General features: G+C 42.4%; 2 protein-coding genes across 2 annotated transcripts in view; one reads left to right on the forward strand and one right to left on the reverse strand.

Moving 5' to 3' along the window:
* Positions 1–432, reverse strand: part of CHMP1B (charged multivesicular body protein 1B) — a 50,099-nt gene extending 49,667 nt beyond the window's left edge. The window contains exon 1 of the mRNA XM_029606540.1: positions 417–432. Coding sequence (XP_029462400.1) covers positions 417–432 — 16 coding nt within the window. The remainder of the gene's footprint in view (positions 1–416) is intronic.
* A 367-nt stretch (positions 433–799) lies between these two features.
* Positions 800–17,438, forward strand: part of CHEK1 (checkpoint kinase 1) — a 140,063-nt gene continuing 123,424 nt past the window's right edge. The window contains 3 exon segments of the mRNA XM_029606539.1: positions 800–936; positions 16,815–16,902; positions 17,205–17,300. Coding sequence (XP_029462399.1) covers positions 17,236–17,300 — 65 coding nt within the window. The 5' untranslated portion in view covers positions 800–936; positions 16,815–16,902; positions 17,205–17,235.

A 17,438-nucleotide genomic window follows, 5' to 3' on the forward strand; every position in this document is an offset into this window, starting at 1 on the left:
AAATAAACTTTTTCCGTTACCATTTGCAAGTCAGCCGACCTTCAGCTCTATGCAGTTTACATGTTAAACCCAAACAGAAAAGAAGAATGGCTTGGCTTGTTAAAAAGCGTCAGTGAAAGTAAAGTACTACATTTATGTTAAAAAGCATCAGTGAAAGCAAAGCACCTGATAACCAGCTTTATGGCACAAACTGATTCATACGGCGACACCCCACCCGAGCCACCAAACCCAACGTAGGCCCGAGCCCAGATACCACGCAGGGGCTCGGCAGAGACACTCTCGGGGACACAACACAGCTGCGCCCCGGACAGGTTCACACGATGAGGACAAGGGGGGGGGGGGGGCGGTGGGGGAGGCAATGCCGCCTGGCAACACAGTTGCTGTGCCTCTCCCCCTAGCTCACGCACTAAGGATACTCTCCATGTTCGACATTGTTCCTCTCCTTTCTGTCTTCTACCTTAGAGGTTGGCAACCGAGAGAAGGCGAATGAAGGCAGCGACAAGACGGCTAGAAGAAAGACGGGAGAATGAAGCTGCTCCGTTTTTTTCTGTTTTGGAGTCTCACTTCCTGCTTCGGCGGCACCTACTGACATCACTGTCACGCGCTACGTAAGGAAAGTGAGCGTGAACGTGTGCATCAGAAGGGAGCGGGAACGATAGGAATCTACTAAGCAGGCGCACAGAAGACGTACATTAATTATCCTGTTTGTACGTCCCTTGCCTCATTGTGATTGGCCAACGTGACGAGAAAGGGGCGGGGTGTGAACTGGAGTGACTGGGAAGAATACAGGTGCCCGCGTACGTAAGGACGTTCTTCTTTCTCCTTCCCTTGCCCCGTGGAGGGTGGGCGGAGTCGTGGAGAAGACGAACAAGAGGCGGGAGAGAAGGAGGCAAGCAAGTAGTACAAAAAAAAAAAAAAACCAAACCAGCAATCGGTGTAAGTGAAAAAGGGAGTAAATTAATAATAGCTGAACTAAAATTAGCATTAATATAAGACAAGTAATAGAGAGGCGCACTGGGGGAGGGGGGAACCGGAGGTTTGGGGATTGTTAGTCTCAGATTGCTGAGGAGTATGGTGTTGGAAGTAGGGACTCGTTTCTCTCGGGATAGTAGCTCTCAAATGGGTTTATTGTCATGTATACTAGGATAGGAATGACCTTGACTCTTTAGCCAGGGTGTGTTGGGAATGATGTTAAAGAGAGCTTCTTTCGGGGAGTTCATAGGTGTAATATTTTGTGTGGGTATATTGGCGTTTTCTCTCTTCTGCCTTTCTCCCCTTGTTCTTTCCTTCCCCGCCCCTGGAAGCCGTACCTGTCATTATCACTTTATCCTCCTCGTTGCCCCCGACCCCATTCGAAACGAAGCAAAAATTAATTTCAGTCGGGGAAAGATCTACGATCCTTGCGCCCCTCTTTGGCTATAGAGCCGCCGCCTCCTGCTTCCTCCCCTACCCAGCTTTGCTTCCCGTGGTGGCGTTGATGAGAAAGATTTGGATGCATCTTTTGTCGACCTATATAACTGATGGTGTAACGCCTCTCCCATCTGTGCTTTAGTAGTATTTTGGCTTTAATCAAGATGAATTATTGTAACATGGTTTTCCTCGTGTATATTTTTAGTTTGTGGCATATAGTAACGTAGTAAATAACTGAAAAGGTCCCAAATGGTCCATCCAGTTTGCCCAGCAGGTTTATTCTTTTTAATTTTATGTTTTTTATGGATAGTAACTGCTGTTCCATGTAGGTTACCCCATGCCTTATGTTAAGAGTAATTGTGGCTCCATGCAGGTTACCTCCATTTATTTATTTAGACATTTTATGTACCGTTGTTCCATGTGTAGATCACAACTGTTTACAAAGTGACATTCATAATTATAACTAACAAACCAACAAAGATTGGTTACAGAAGAGGTATTCACAGGCAGGTACTGATATTTATCAAGAACAATGTTACTAGTATATATAAAAATTGATGTAGTACATGATGCAAAGAGTAAGGATAATTACAAACAAAATAGTAGTTTTCACGTCTTGTTCACTGAGTTGTTTTGAGAATTTTTCATTCTCTTGTTTGATTTATTCTTCATGATTCTATTATTTTTATCCTCCTCATTTTTTGTGATTCTGTATATTCTGATGTTTTTATGTTTGTTTTTTGAATAGCCATGTTTTTATTAGTTCACGTTTAAATCCTTTTTTTTCTGGTAAATATGTAACACATAGAATCATAGAAGTGACTGCAGAAGACCAAAAGCCCATCCAGTCTGCCCAGCAAGCTTTCACACCTATTTTTTTCATACTTATCTGTAACTCCGACTGCTGAGGTCAGGGCCCTTATTTGTAACTTTTTGGTTCCAATTCCTTTCCACCCCCACCAATGATGCAGACAGCAGTGCTGGAGCTGCATCTAAGTGAAGTATCTAGCTAATTGGTTTGGGGTAGTAACCGCAGTAATAAGCAAGCTATTCCCACGCTTGTTTACCCTGCCTGGGCAATTCAGTCCTTGTTGGTTGTCTGAATATAAATCATCTTTACTTCATTCCCCCCTGCCGTTGAAGCAGAGAGCTATGCTGGATATGTATTCCAAGTGAAGTATCAGGCTTATTTGGCTTGGGTAGTAACCGCCGTAACAAGCAAGCTACTCCCCTGCTTTTTTGTGGATGCAAGTCCTTTTTTCCACATTTCCTCCTGCCGTTGAAGCATAGAGCAATGTTGGAGTCGCATTAACTGTGTATATGTTTATTGAATAAGGATATTAATCTCCAGGTAGTAGCCGTCATTCCTGCAAGCAAGCCACCCCCGTGCCTCTTCTCTTCATTCACATCCTCTAGACTTTATGGATCCACAGTGTTTATCCCACGCCCCTTTGAAATCCTTCACAGTTTGGTCTTCGTCACTTCCTCCGGAAGGGCGTTCCATGCATCCACCACCCTCTCTGTAAAGAAATACTTCCTGACATTGGTTTTGAGTCTTCCTCCCTGGAGTTTTAAATCATGACCCCTGGTTCTGCTGATTTTTTCTTTGCAACAGAAAAGGTTTGTCGTTGTCTTTGCATCATTAAAACCTTTCAAGTATCTGAAAGTTTGAATCATATCATCCCTGCTCCTCCTTTCCTCCAGGGTGTACATATTTAGATTCTTCAATCTCTCCTCATAAGTCATTCGATGAAGACCCTCCACCTTTTTGGTCGCCCTTCTCTGGACCGCCTCCATCCTGTCTCTGTCCTTTCGGAGATATGGTCTCCAGAACTGAAAGCAGTACTCCAGGTGGGGCCTCACTAAGGACCTGTATAAGGGGATTATCACTTCCCTTTTCTTACTAGATATTTCTCTCTATGCAGCCCAGCATTCTTCTAGCTTTAGCTATCGCCTTGTCAGATTGTTTCGCCGACTTCAGATCATTAGAGACTATCACCCCAAGGTCTCTCTCCTGCTCCGTACATATCAGCCCTTCTCCCCCCATCGAATACAGTTCTTTCGGATTTCCACACCCCATGTGCATGACTCTGCACTTCTTGGCATTGAATCTCAGGCAGGCAGAGGTGCCCCCTCCAACAACGGTGCCACCACCACCACAAGAATCACCTCCTTCACCAGAATCCCCGATAAGACCATACCACCACTCCAGACACGTCGCCGGCATATCCTTCAGAGCCAGAAGAGAATCCGGCAGAGCCGTACTCTCCGCCCGAGGACCTCACTTATCCCAAATTCCTCGAAAAGATGGTAAAGTCTCTGAACTGAGATATACAGAAGGTACTGGATCCTAGGGCGGACACCCTAGACCTACTGAAGATTTTCGATCTTCCAGCGGAACCTACTGCCTTACCACCGCATAAGGTTCTCGATTCCATCCTCGAACACTTGTGGGAGTCCCCTTACACCATACTGGCAGTCTCCCGGAAAATGGACCTAAAATTTAAAATGCAAAAGTCGTCCTACTACTCACAGACTCAACTACCCCATTCCTTGGTGGTGGTAGAATCGGCTATATTGCGAGCTAAAAAATAAAAAAATCCATTCCTCCACCCCACCGGGGCGGGACTTAAAATCTCTGGACGACTTTGTAAAACGAACATTTCAAGCATCAATGCTGAATGCCAGGATAGGTCAACACCAGTTTTATATCATCCAGTACATTTACGAATGTATCCAGCGCCTTAAACAAGGTTCGGAGACACAAACAATCACAGCCCCGGATCCGGTCATCTTACAGGAGGTAGAAGAAGCGATCCAACATCTACTCCGCACAGTATATGAAGGGTTTGAAGCCTCTTCTAGAATTTCAGCGGTGTCAATAGCAGTGCGTATGATGGCTTGGCTCCACGCTAGCTCTATCCGACCAGATGTCCATGAGAAGCTCGCCAACCTAACCTACATCTTTGGGCCACAGTTTCAGGAAACAATTGCAAAATTAAAGGAACAATCAGTAGCGGTACAATCTCTTACAGCCACTCCATCTTATCCACCTTCGAGAGGCTACTATACCCCGAACAGGAGATAGTCTTTCCAACGACGCCCATACCGTCCATTCACCTCTTACCGAACGCCGCCATATCAGCCTCCACCATGGCAGTAACCACAAGCCCCGCAAAATCGTAGAGACCATCAATGCCCACAACGTCCAACTACACAACAACCACCTACTGCGCCAAAGTCCAATCTGTCTTTTTAGACTTAACCCCGCCACCATCACCAACCGTCTTAGCAGGAGGCATACAGGTCACCTTCCACAGTGGGAAGTAATCACATCAGATCAGTGGGTACTGGACATAGTACGCTCCGGTTATCTGATTCCCTTCATAAGTTTACCACCCCTGCCCCATAAAACGTGCAAGGGGCCCAGATCCAACATCTCACAATAGCAGAAGTAGGTGTCGACCCTACTACATCAACAAGCAATATGTCGACTCCCTCCATCCAATCACAACATGGGGTTCTACTCCCCATATTTCCTTATCCCAAAGAAATCTGGAAGACTCCGTCCAATTTTGGATCTCAGGGACCTCAACAAATACATAGTCAAGGAAAAGTTCAAGATGGTATCCCTCAAATCCATCTTACCCCTGATTCCTCCCAAGGCATGGATGTGTTCACTGGATCTCAAGGAGAAGTTCATTACCTGCTATTAAGTTCACTTAGAGAATAGCCACTGCCATTAGCAATGGTAGCATGGAATAGACTTAGTTTTTGGGTACTTGCCAGGTTCTTATGGCCAGGATTGGCCACTGTTGAAAACAGGATGCTGGGCTTGATGGACCCTTGGTCTGACCCAGTATGGCATGTTCTTATGCCTATACTCAAATTCCAATGCATCCTTCCTCCTGGCAATACCTATCATTTCAGGTTCAGGGCCAGCACTTTCAATACAGGGTGCTGCCCTTCGGCCTATCGGCGGCACCCAGGGTATTCACTAAGTGTATGGCAGTGGTGGTGGCGTTCCTCCGTCAACGTGGAATAATTTTTCCTTATCTGGACAATTGGCTTCTCATAGCGTCAGACCCTCAGACACTCCAGGAGAACTTGAAGGACTCGATCTACCATCTCGGCCAGTTGGGCCTTATCGTCAATTACGAGCAATCCCATCTGGCGCCAACACAACGACTCCAGTTCATAGGAGCCTTACTGGACACGATACAACACAGTGTTCCTACCACACGACAGAAGGACCACGATGCGTCAGCTTTTCTGCAGCTTACGACATACCCAAACTCCTTCGGCACGGCAAATTCTCACAGTGCTCGGCCACATGGCGGCACCCATTCATGCTTCGACCAGATTGCACATGCGACACATGACAATGTCATTTTGAATTGCTCTCAATGAAGGTGTTGATTGAGGCTCCTCAGATCTAAAATGGGTTGAAGGTCTCCATCTTTTTGGGAATTAGGAAATATTGGGAATAAAATCCCTGATTGTATAGAGAAAAGCAAGTTTGCTTACCGTAAACGGTGTTTCCATAGATAGCAGGATGAATTAGCCATGCTGTCGTGGGATCTGTCAATCACGTCCAGGAGGCGGAGCTACCAAAGTGATGTCAGAGCTTTGCTCTGAGGCTGCGCGTGGTTTCCCGTGCTCGGATCGACTCTCCTCAGTCTGTGATAAAGCAAGCGTGGTCGTAGATACGACAGTTGACTGTACAGGGAGGCAGGTGGGTCAGCATGGCTAATTCATCCTGCTATCTATGGAAACACCGTTTACGGTAAGCAAACTTGCTTTTTCCCGTCGATAGCAGGCTGAATTAGCCATGCTGTCGGAGTCCGAAGCTCCCCATATGCTGCATGGTATCATTTCAGTCAGTGTCTTGTGTGCAGCGTGTGACCCATTATGTTTCAGTCGACATGTTTTGTGGTTCCTTTAAAGAGTGCAATAGTGCCTGACCCAACTTGGCATCTTCCACTGTCTGCTGGTCCAAGTAGTAATGGGAGGTGAAGGTATGAAGAGATGCCCATGTGGCGGCTTTACAAATGTCAAGTGGTGGAACCTGTTTTAAATGAGCCAGAGAAGCCACTACTGATCTAGTTTGATGAGCAGTAGGGCGAGATGGTAATACAATCTGCTGTTTGTTATAGCAAAAAAGTATGCATTGAGTAATCCAACTGGAAATAGTTCTTTTAGCCACCGGTTGCCCTGGGCTGTTTGGACTGAAGGAGACAAACAGTTGTGAGACTCTGTCAGGAGATTGGGTTCGTTGTTTATAGTAAGCCAATGCTCTCTTGCAGTCTAGTGTGTGCAGAAGTTTTTCCCGTTCGTTCTGATGCGGTTTCAGGCAGAAAGTAGGCAATTCAATAGACTGAGATGAAATTGAGAGATCACCTTCGATAGAAAGGTGGGATGCGTTCGAAGGACCACCTTGTTGTGATGGAATTGGAGGTAGGGAGCATAATGTACTAATGCCTGTAGCTCACTAACCCAGTGAGCTGAAGTAATTGCTACCAGGAAAACTACTTTCCAAGTGAGGTATTTTGGATGAGCTGTGTCCATTGGTTTGAATGGGGCCAGCATCAATTGTTCGAGCACTAGATTGAGGTTCCATGGCACGGGGGGTTTTGTTATTGGAGGTCTAAGGTGAGCAAGACCGCTGATGAATCGGGACACCATGGGATGATGAGAGATTGGCTGGCCCTCATGTAGCCTGTGAAATGCGGCTATCGCACTCAGGTGAACTCGTACCGAAGCTGTGGCTAGGCCAGCTACGTACAATGTGTGCAGGTATGCAAGGAGGATGTCCATGATGCACGTGAGTGGATCCTTCCCATTTGCCTTGCACCACATCTCATATCTGTTCCATTTGAATCGGTAACTTCGTGTGGATGGCTTTCTTGATGCCAGGATTACATTTTGTACTGAAATGGAGAATCCCTGTTCAGCAAGTAGGATCTGCTCAACCTCCATGCCATTAGATGTAAAGAGGCATGGAGCGGGTGTAGGAGAGCGCTTCTTCTTGGGATAGGAGGTCTTCCCGATTTGGTAAGCGGAATGGCTCTTCTGTGGACATCTGCAGCAGGTGGGTGTATCATGGTTGACGTGGCCACGCAGGCGCTATTAGAATGAGTTGCAATTAGAATGGCACCAACATTCACATCCCTTGACGAGGAGGGTATCTCTCACCAGAGTCATGGGCAACGAGCTCGACTGGTGGCTTCGCGTGAGGACGCTCAGCAAGGGTGCCCCATTCATAATGTTACCTCACAATGCCGTTCTCACCACAGATGCTTCCCGCAAGGGGTGGGGAGCGCACTTAGATCATCTGCAGACTCAAGGTCTGTGGACTCAACGAGAACAATCCCATCAAATCAACCTGTTATAGCTTCGAGCGATACGCTATGCCCTGCAGGCTTTCGTATCTCACCTTCAAGGGCATCAAGTGATGGTTCAGACTGTGCACACTAGCATTCTGCCCAGGGGCTCTGACTTGGGGTCTATACTGGGGATTACCTGAGGAGCTTGTCGCCTGCATGCACACAGGACTACCTTGGGTACTGTAATCCGGTTTTTCTTAAATAATAACTTAGGCAGTCTTATTACAAGTAAAGAACGTTTATTATCGAGAGAAGTAAAAGGAAAATTCTGTAGTTTTCCAAAAGGTCAGCCTGTGCTATCATGTCTGGAGCATTCTCGCTCTCTCTCTCACACTATAATGCTTAGGAAAGCACTGATGTTCCCTCCCTCTAAGTTCTTATTAAATTTCAGGTGCAGCTGTGTGGCCTTCATTCTTTCTCGGGCTTTAGTATAAGTTAGTTGCTTGTTTTCTCATCATAGACATACTGGAATAACTAAAATAAACATTTTTGCCTGTTCGTAAACATTTCACAGTGCATAACAGTAAATAGGAGTTCACTCTGGCCTATGGCCTTCAAACTAGTCTGTATCTGGGTGAAAATTCTGAATCCATACAGCCTAATCTCTATATACATTCTAACAAAAAATGACTCCAATCTTGCTCAGCACAATACTCCCATTTATTCAACGCAACAAGTGGATGTACTCACTAGATTTAAAAGATGTCTATGCTCATATCCCAATATGAACAAATTTCTCCTGTCCTTCAAAGTCTGCATTGGTTACCAGTTGAATTTAGAATAAAGCATAAAATGTTGTGCATTATTCATAAAATCTTATACGGAGAAAAAACTGATTGGTTAAATTCAACTATAAGATTACATATCCCCCAACGTGAACTAAGATCAGCCAACAAAGGTCTTCTTTCTGTTCCTACGGTAAGATCAGCACATCTCAGCGAGGTTAGAGACCATGCGATATCTATCGCCGGTCCAAAACTATGGAACACCTTACCACCAGATTTAAGACTGCAGTCAAACTTGAAAACTTTCAAAAAGGATCTAAAAACCTGGTGCTTCAGGCAAGCTTTTTGTGAGTAACACAGAGGATGCAGCATGACTTCAAGATGGAGAGTTACTAACTTGATCTCATTAACTTGATTTTATTTTCTTTTATAGTTTTTCTTTTCTCTTTATAATTTTTTAATGAAAATTTTTATTTACTTCTAAGTTTTTATTTGTATTAGTCGATTTATTGTAATTTTTATTCTACACTATGGGACTTTAGTAATTTATTGTTTTTTAATATGTTGTAAACCGTAGAGATAGAGACATTCTCTCTCAACAACGGTATAAAAAAGCTGTACAAATAAATACTCAACTTGCTGGCATTACCTCTGTTTCAAGGTGGCAGTGAGCCACTGTCAATGCAAGGTTCTTAACAAAATACCTTGCGGTAACAGTAGCACACCTACAACACCAGGGAATTTGAATATTCCTTTATCTGGATGACTGGTTGATAGTAACACCAACCAAGAATGCTATCCTTTCACATACAAAATTAATGATAAATTGGCTAGACACTCTAGGTTTTCTCATCCATTACAATAAATCCATTCTACAACTCACTCAATGTCTTCAGTTCATTGGAGCTCAGATAAAACTGCAAGAGAGTTGTTATCTTCTACCTGGAGTGGAATGAAGCCTATAGAAAGTTCACCTAGCTTTTTTGTTTCTTTTGACACCAACAAACTAGGGATTGCCATTGCCAAACAGGCTTTTTTCAGTTGATTAGCAGATTTTATTTTCTTATGTCTGGTGGGCCTGAATCTGGTTGGCCATGTCAAGGCTTACTCTGTCCGAGCCATAGCGGTGTCGATGGCTCGCCTGTGATTGGCCCTCGTGGAGAAGATCTGCAAAGCTGCGATGTGGAGTTCTCGCGACACATTCACATCTCATTACTATTTGAACAGGGATAGCTGATACTACGGTAGGTTTGGCAAGTTTGACCTGCAGAAATCTGTTTGAAATGTACAACTCAACTCCTCTTCCTCATAGTGCCCATTGTTTTTGTCCAGGCCGCCCCTCTTAGAATAAGTATAAAATGAAAAAAAAAAAATAAAAAAGCTTGTTGCCAACAAAAATACTGTTGCGCTCATTGGCACTTGTCATCGTTTGTTTTCTTCGCCTTTTTTTTTTTTTTTTTTTTGTTCAGGGCAGCCTATAGCTAGGCATTCCTCACTTGTGAGGACTGCCATTCTGCTTCTGCTTCTACTTGGAGAAAGCAGAGTTGCTTAGCTGTAATGGGTGTTCTCAGAGGACAGCAGGATATCAGCCTTCCCAAAACCTGCCCACCACCTCTTGGAGTTGGCTTCAGTTAAATACTAAGATACAAGATAGAGTCCCTGTGTGGACGTGGTATGTTGGCATGTTGGGTATGCACAGTCAGAGTTCTAGAAACATTGACACTAAAGGTTTTGTGCTGGGCTCATAGGACATCCTGCTATCCTTGAACACCTGTTACGGGTGATCAACTCTGCTTTATAAATTTTCTAGAATTGCTCTTATTGTCACCAAAAGATGTGTTAAAGAGAGAGATTTAATCAAGGTGATTGTACTGGTATCAAGAATTTACTTATTTACATCCAAGAATAAAGAGAATGTCTTCTTGAAAGGATGGGCCCATGCTGTTTAAGTCAGGCTTTTCTTCAATGTTAGTCAACACACTGTTAGATGTCTCTAAATCTTAAACACTTATTTTGACTCTTGTATTAGATCCTGACAGAGTTTGGATATGAAAGCGCACTTTTAGGCTTCTTGATTACATTTGTTTTTGTAATGTAAGATTGGAGTGTACCAGGACATGACCAAAGTGACAGAGGAGATATAAATAGTTTCTATGAATGAGACCTAGGGTTTTACAACTGGGAAATCTGTGTTTTTTTTTTTTTTGTTTTGTTTTTTTTAAAGGTTCCATATAAATGTTACATTAAATATACTTCCTATATTTTTTATTTGAACCCTACCAGTTAACTTTGTATTTGAGTGATTATATATAAGAACATAAGAAATTGCCATGCTGGGTCAGACCACGGGTCCATCAAGCCCAGCATTCTGTTTCCAACAGAGGCCAAAACCAGGCCACAAGAACCTGGCAAGTACCCAAAAACTAAGTCTATTCCATGTTACCATTGCTAATGGCAGTGGCTATTCTCTAGGTGAACTTAATAGCAGGTAATGGACTTCTCCTCCAAGAACTTATCCAATCCTTTTTTAAACACAGCTACACTAACTGCACTAACCACATCCTCTGGCAACAAATTCCAGAGTTTAATTCTGCGTTGAGTAAAAAGAACTTTCTCCGATTAGTTTTAAATGTGCCCCATGCTAACTTCATGGCGTGCCCCCTAGTCTTTCTACTATCCGAAAGAGTAAATAAGATTCACATCTACCCATTCTAGACCTCTCATGATTTTAAACACCTCTATCATATCCTCCCCTCAGTCGTCTCTTCTCCAAACTGAAAAGTCCTAACCTCTTTAGTCTTTCCTCATAGGGGAGTTGTTCCATTCCCCTTATCAATTTTGGTAGCCCTTCTCTGTACCTTCTCCACCGCAATTATATCTATCTTGAGATGCGGCGACCAGAATTGTACACAGTATTCAATTCATGGTGTATCTCACCATGGAGCGATACAGAGGCATTTTGACATTTTCCGTTTTATTCACCATTCCCTTTCTAATAATTCCCAACATTCTGTTTGCTTTTTTGACTGCCGCAGCACACTGAACCGACAATTTCAATGTGTTATCCACTATGACACCTAGTTCTCTTTCTTGGGTTGTAGCACCTAATATGGAACCCAACATTGTGTAATTGTAGCATGGGTTATTTTTCCCTATATGCATCACCTTGCACTTATCCACATTAAATTTCATCTGCCATTTGGATGCCCAATTTTCCAGTCTCACAAGGTCTTCCTGCAATTTATCACAATCTGCTTGTGATTTAACTACTCTGAACAATTTTGTGTCATCTGCAAATTTGATTATCTCACTTGTTGTATTTCTTTCCAGATCATTTATAAATATATTGAAAAGTAAGGGTCCCAATACAGATCCCTGAGGCACTCCACTGTCCACTCCCTTCCACTGAGAAAATTGTCCATTTAATCGTACTCTCTGTTTCCTGTCTTTTAGCCAGTTTGCAATCCACGAAAGGACATCGCCACCTATCCCATGACTTTTTACTTTTCCTAGAAGCCTCTCAAGAGGAACTTTGTCAAACTCCTTCTGAAAATCCAAGTATACTATATCTACCGGTTCACCTTTATCCACATGTTTATTAACGCCTTCCAAAAAGTGAAGCAGATTTGTGAGGCAAGAGTTGCCTGGGTAAAGCCATGCTGACTTTGTTCCATTAAACCATGTCTTTCTATATGTTCTGTGATTTTGATGTTTAGAACACTTTCTACTATTTTTCCTGGCACTGAAGTCAGACTAACCGGTCTGTAGTTTCCCGGATCGCCCCTGGAGCCCTTTTTAAATATTGGTGTTACATTTGCTATCCTCCAGTCTTCAGGTACAATGGATGATTTTAATAAGTTACAAATTTGTACTAATAGGTCTGAAATTTCATTTTTTAGTTCCTTCAGAACTCTGGGGTGTATACCATCTGCTCCGGGTGATTTACTACGCTTCAGTTTGTCAATCAGGCCTACCACATCTTCTGGGTTCACGATGATTTGATTCAGTCCATCTGAATCATTACCCATGAAAACCTTCTCCATTACGGGTACCTCCCCAACATCCTCTTCAGTAAACACCGAAGCAAAGAAATCATTTAATCTTTCCGCGATGGCCTTATCTTCTCTAAGTGCCCCTTTAACCCCTCTATCATCTAACGGTCCAACTGACTCCCTCACAGGCTTTCTGCTTCAGATATATTTAAAAAAGTTTTTACTGTGAGTTTTTACCTCTACAGCCAACTTCTTTTCAAATTCTCTCTTAGCCTGTCTTATCAATGTCTTACATTTAACTTGCCAACGTTTATGCTTTATCCTATTTTCTTCTGTTGGATCCTTCTTCCAATTTTTGAATGAAGATCTTTTGGCTAAAATAGCTTCTTTCACCTCCCCTTTTAACCATGCCGGTAATCGTTTTGCCTTCTTTCCACCTTTCTTAATGTGTGGAATACATCTGGACTGTGCTTCTAGAATGGTATCCCCCCTCAGTCCATGCAATTAATAGCAGTGGCTATTCCCTAAGTAAAATTGATTAATAGCCATTAATGGACTTCTCTTCCAAGAACTTATCCAAACCTTTTTTGAACCCAGCTACACTAACTGCACTAACCACATCCTTTGGCAACAAATTCCAGAGCTTTATTGTACGTTGAGTGAAAAAGGAATTTTCTCTGATTAGTCTTAAATGTGCTACTTGCTAACTTCATGGAATGCCCCCTAGTCCTTCTATTATTCGAAAGTGAAAATAACCGAGTCACATCTACTCATTCAAGACTTCTCATGATCTTTAAAGATCTCTATCATATCCCCCCTCAGCCATCTCTTCTCCAAGCTGAACAGCCCTAACCTCTTCAGCCTTTCCTCATAGGAGAGCTGTTCCATCCCCTTTATCATTTTGGTTGCCCTTCTCTGTACCTTCTCCATCGCAACTATATCTTTTTTGAGATGCGGCGACCAGAATTGTACACAGTATTCAAGGTGCGGTCTCACCATGGAGCGATAGAGGCATTATGACATTTTCCGTTATATTAACCATTCCCTTCCTAATAATTCTTAACATTCTATTTGCTTTTTTGACTGCTGCAGCACACTGAGCTGACTATTTTAAAGTATTATCCACTATGATGCCTAGATCTTTTTCCTGGGTGGTAGCTCCTAATATGGAACCTAACATCGTATAACAGCAAGGGTTATTTTTCCCTATATGCAACACCTTGCACTTATCCACATTAAATTTCATCTGCCATTTGTATGCCCAGTCTTCCAGTCTTGCAAGGTCCTCCTGTAATGTATCACAATCTGCTTGTGATTTAACTACTCTGAATAATTTTGTATCATCCGCAAATTTGATAACCTCACTCGTCTTATTCCTTTCCAGATCATTTATATATATATTGAAAAGCACCGGTCCAAGTACAGATCCCTGAGGCACTCCACGGTTTACCTTTTTCCACTGAGAAAATTGACCATTTAATCCTATTCTCTGTTTCCTGTCTTTTAACCAGTTTGTAATCCACGAAAGGACATCGCCTCCTATCCCATGACTTTTAGTTTTCGTAGAAGCCTCTCATGAGGGACTTTGTCAAACGCCTTCTGAAAAGCCAAATACACTACATCTCCCGGTTCACCTTTATCCACATGTTTATTAACCTCTTCAAAAAAAAATGAAGCAGATTTGTTAGGCAAGACTTCCCTTGGGTAAATCCATGTTGACTGTGTCCCATTAAATCATGTCTTTCTATATGCTCTACGATTTTGATCTTGAGAATAGTTTCCACTATTTTTCCCGGCACTGAAGTCAGGCTCACTAGTCTAGAGTTACCCGGATCGCCCCTGGAGCCTTTTTTAAATATTGGGGTTACATTGGCCACCTTCCAGTCTTCAGGTACAATGGGTGATTTTAATGATAGGTTTCAAATTTTAACTAATAGATCAGAAATTTCATTTTTTAGTTCCTTCAGAACCCTAGGATGCATACCATCTGGTCCAGGTGATTTGCTACTCTTTAGTTTGTCAATCTGGCCTACTACATCTTCCAGGTTCACAGTGATTTCGTTCAGTTCGTCTGACTCATCACCCCTGAAAACCATCTCCGGAACTGGTATCTCCCCAACATCCTCATTAGTAAACACGGAGGCAAAGAATTCATTTAGTCTTTCTACAATGGCCTTATCTTCCCTAAGAGCCCCTTTAACTCCTCTGTCATCTAATGGTCCAACTGACTCCCTCACAGGTTTCTTGCTTTGGATATATTTAAAAAAGTTTTTATTATGAGTTTTTGCCTCTTTGGCCAACTTCATTTGAAATTCTCTCTTCGCCTGTCTTATCAATGTTTTACACTTACCTTGACAATGCTTATGTTTTATCCTATTTTCTTCAGATGGATCCTCCTTCCAATTTTTGAATGATGTTTTTTTTTTTGGTTAAAATAGCCTCTTTCACCTCACTTTTAACCATGACGGTAATCGTTTTGCCTTCCTTCCACCTTTCTTAATACGCGGAATACTACAGGGACAGAATACACCTTCGGTATAGGTTTTGTAACTGATATGATCAGCATTCTTGTTAAGATTAGTGCTGCTCTGCTTAGTTTTGATTTCTTCTATATTTTTTTTTTTGTTTTTTTTTCCTTGGGATTGTGGATCTGACTTCCTTATCTATGATATACACTGTGATATTGTTTTTGATTTGTATAATTTGATTAGAGTGGTTTGGTATGTTGTGGCAATGTAGTACCTGGATTACTTCTCAAGGTTATCTTGAAGTTATAATTTATAATTGTGTAAATAAAAAATGTTAAGATAAAACAAATAAGCATAGTGGAGATTCATTTCTCCTCTCTTCTCATCCGCAGCTGGCACTGACCCCAAATATATGTTGCCCCTGGTTTTGGCATGCCCTCTCTTCCTGCTGATTGTCATCTGAACACAAACATGTCACTGATCCAGCCAGTAGAGTGTTTGGAAGGGGAGGCATGTAAAGGGAGGGATCACCTGGAGGAGGCGTTTAGAGGGATATTGGCTGGCAGGGATGGCTTTGGTTAGGAAGATATGAGGGAATCAGCTGAAGGAGGGAAGGTTGAAGGTAATTATTTTTGGAGGTGTGACCCCTCTCACTTTTTAATGTATTTTGGTCATCTGGGCTCATGTGAATTTTCAAGTGCTAAAATGGGGTTGTATTGTCTAAAAGTTTGGAAAGCCCTGCTTTAGATCGCAAGAGAGGCTTTGGCAGTCCTCTCTCTTGGGCGCCAAGATTGCTGACTCTTCATCTCTAGCCCGTACTGCTCTGTAGTGCAAAGGCCCTAAGCTGAGAAGTCAAATCCTGGTTTTCTGGGGCTGCTTGTATTATTTTTACTAATGTATTTGTGTGTATCATAAGTAATCCCTGTTGAGTGTCTTAGTGGCATAGAAAGCAGTAAACCAGTCTAAATATAACTAGATTCTGTAACATGAGAAGCATTTTCAAAGGATGGAGTGGAAAATAGTCACTCTCTTTAGAATGAGGTATAGCCATTAATTGCAAAAGCCCTTTGTGAGTGGGAGTAATTTATTAAACAGATGTACTACTGCATGCCTTATGCTTGCAGTTCTAGATGGATAACAGAAATAATCTGATAAAACATCACAGCATAATACATTATAACACATTAAAAAATATGTGAAAATACAATAAAAAAGTTTAGTGGCCATCAGACACCTTATGGGGCTCCTGGCATTCTCCTGACAAGGGGAAAACACCAGTTGTCAAGATCCATAGACTTTGAATGTTTTCTGTACTTCCAAGTACAAATAGAGCCACACCAGTAAGTGTTCTTCCACACAAAAATGTACTGGAATACTTGGTAAATCTGGATGAGTTACCAGAAAGTATACTTTTCTTGTAATGCAATCCATTCAGAAAATAAATTCCAGTATGCAGTCAATAATTTACAGTCTCAGAATCTGAGGAATAGGGGGTTTTCTCCTCTACAGGACACTCTTTGAAGATGCTTCCACCAGTGGGACTTTACCTGTCTTGGCACCTGAGTGCTTGTGCCGGTTCTCCTCTAGGTGGGAAACATGACGCTTCCTAATTAAAGATGAAATATCCTTTAGAATCCTGAAAGTTCTTCCTCTGAGAATCCTTTGAAACAGGAACTGTGAGCCTCTACTACCTCTCCTTAGGACAGAAACAACTGTGAAATAGCCACGTGCCTGGTAAATTTTCTCTGTTCCAGACTGCAAATGCACCTCTTTGAATAGAACTGGAAATCTTTCTTATAGACAAGTAGCACCCTTGTGTTCTCTTCTGCTCAGGTTCCTTCTGGACCCCAAGCGTACTCCATCTTCTTGAGGGCTCAGACCTTGAACCTGAGCCACTTTCAGTGGAGAAGAGCTAAAGAAGGTAGGCAGAAAGAACAAAGTACCCTTGGGCACCTCTTTATATAGCCTGTACTCTCCTGAGAAGATATCTTCCATTGGGGAGTGTCTGAAAAACCAACTCGCACCACCTCTTTGAAGTAACAGATATGAGTCAGGGAAGAGATGCGTCCTATTAGTAAGGGTCACTCCAGAGTCTGCACTTAAAGATGTAAAAACCTACTGACTAATCTAAAACTATTGAATGTGTCATGTGAAAAAGTGCTTTTAATGGCGTTTTGTATGATTGATTTATGTAATTGAAAAAAAAATCCTTTTTATTTGCAGTGTTAAATCTGTGTAGTAGGATTTATGAAACATGGCTGTGCCATTTGTGGAAGACTGGGATCTAGTACAGACCCTGGGTGAAGGGGCCTATGGAGAGTGAGTACATAGCATATCAATTTCTGATTGACAAAGTGTAGTTCTTTGGTGTGATAAAAATTGTGAAGTTTTAGAATGTTTTATACATTTAATGTTATTCCAGAAATTTTGGTTAGAAGATTATAGAAGGGGTGGATT

The sequence above is a fragment of the Rhinatrema bivittatum genome, chromosome 6 (genome assembly GCF_901001135.1).
Source record: "Rhinatrema bivittatum chromosome 6, aRhiBiv1.1, whole genome shotgun sequence".
Lineage (NCBI taxonomy): Eukaryota > Metazoa > Chordata > Amphibia > Gymnophiona > Rhinatrematidae > Rhinatrema > Rhinatrema bivittatum.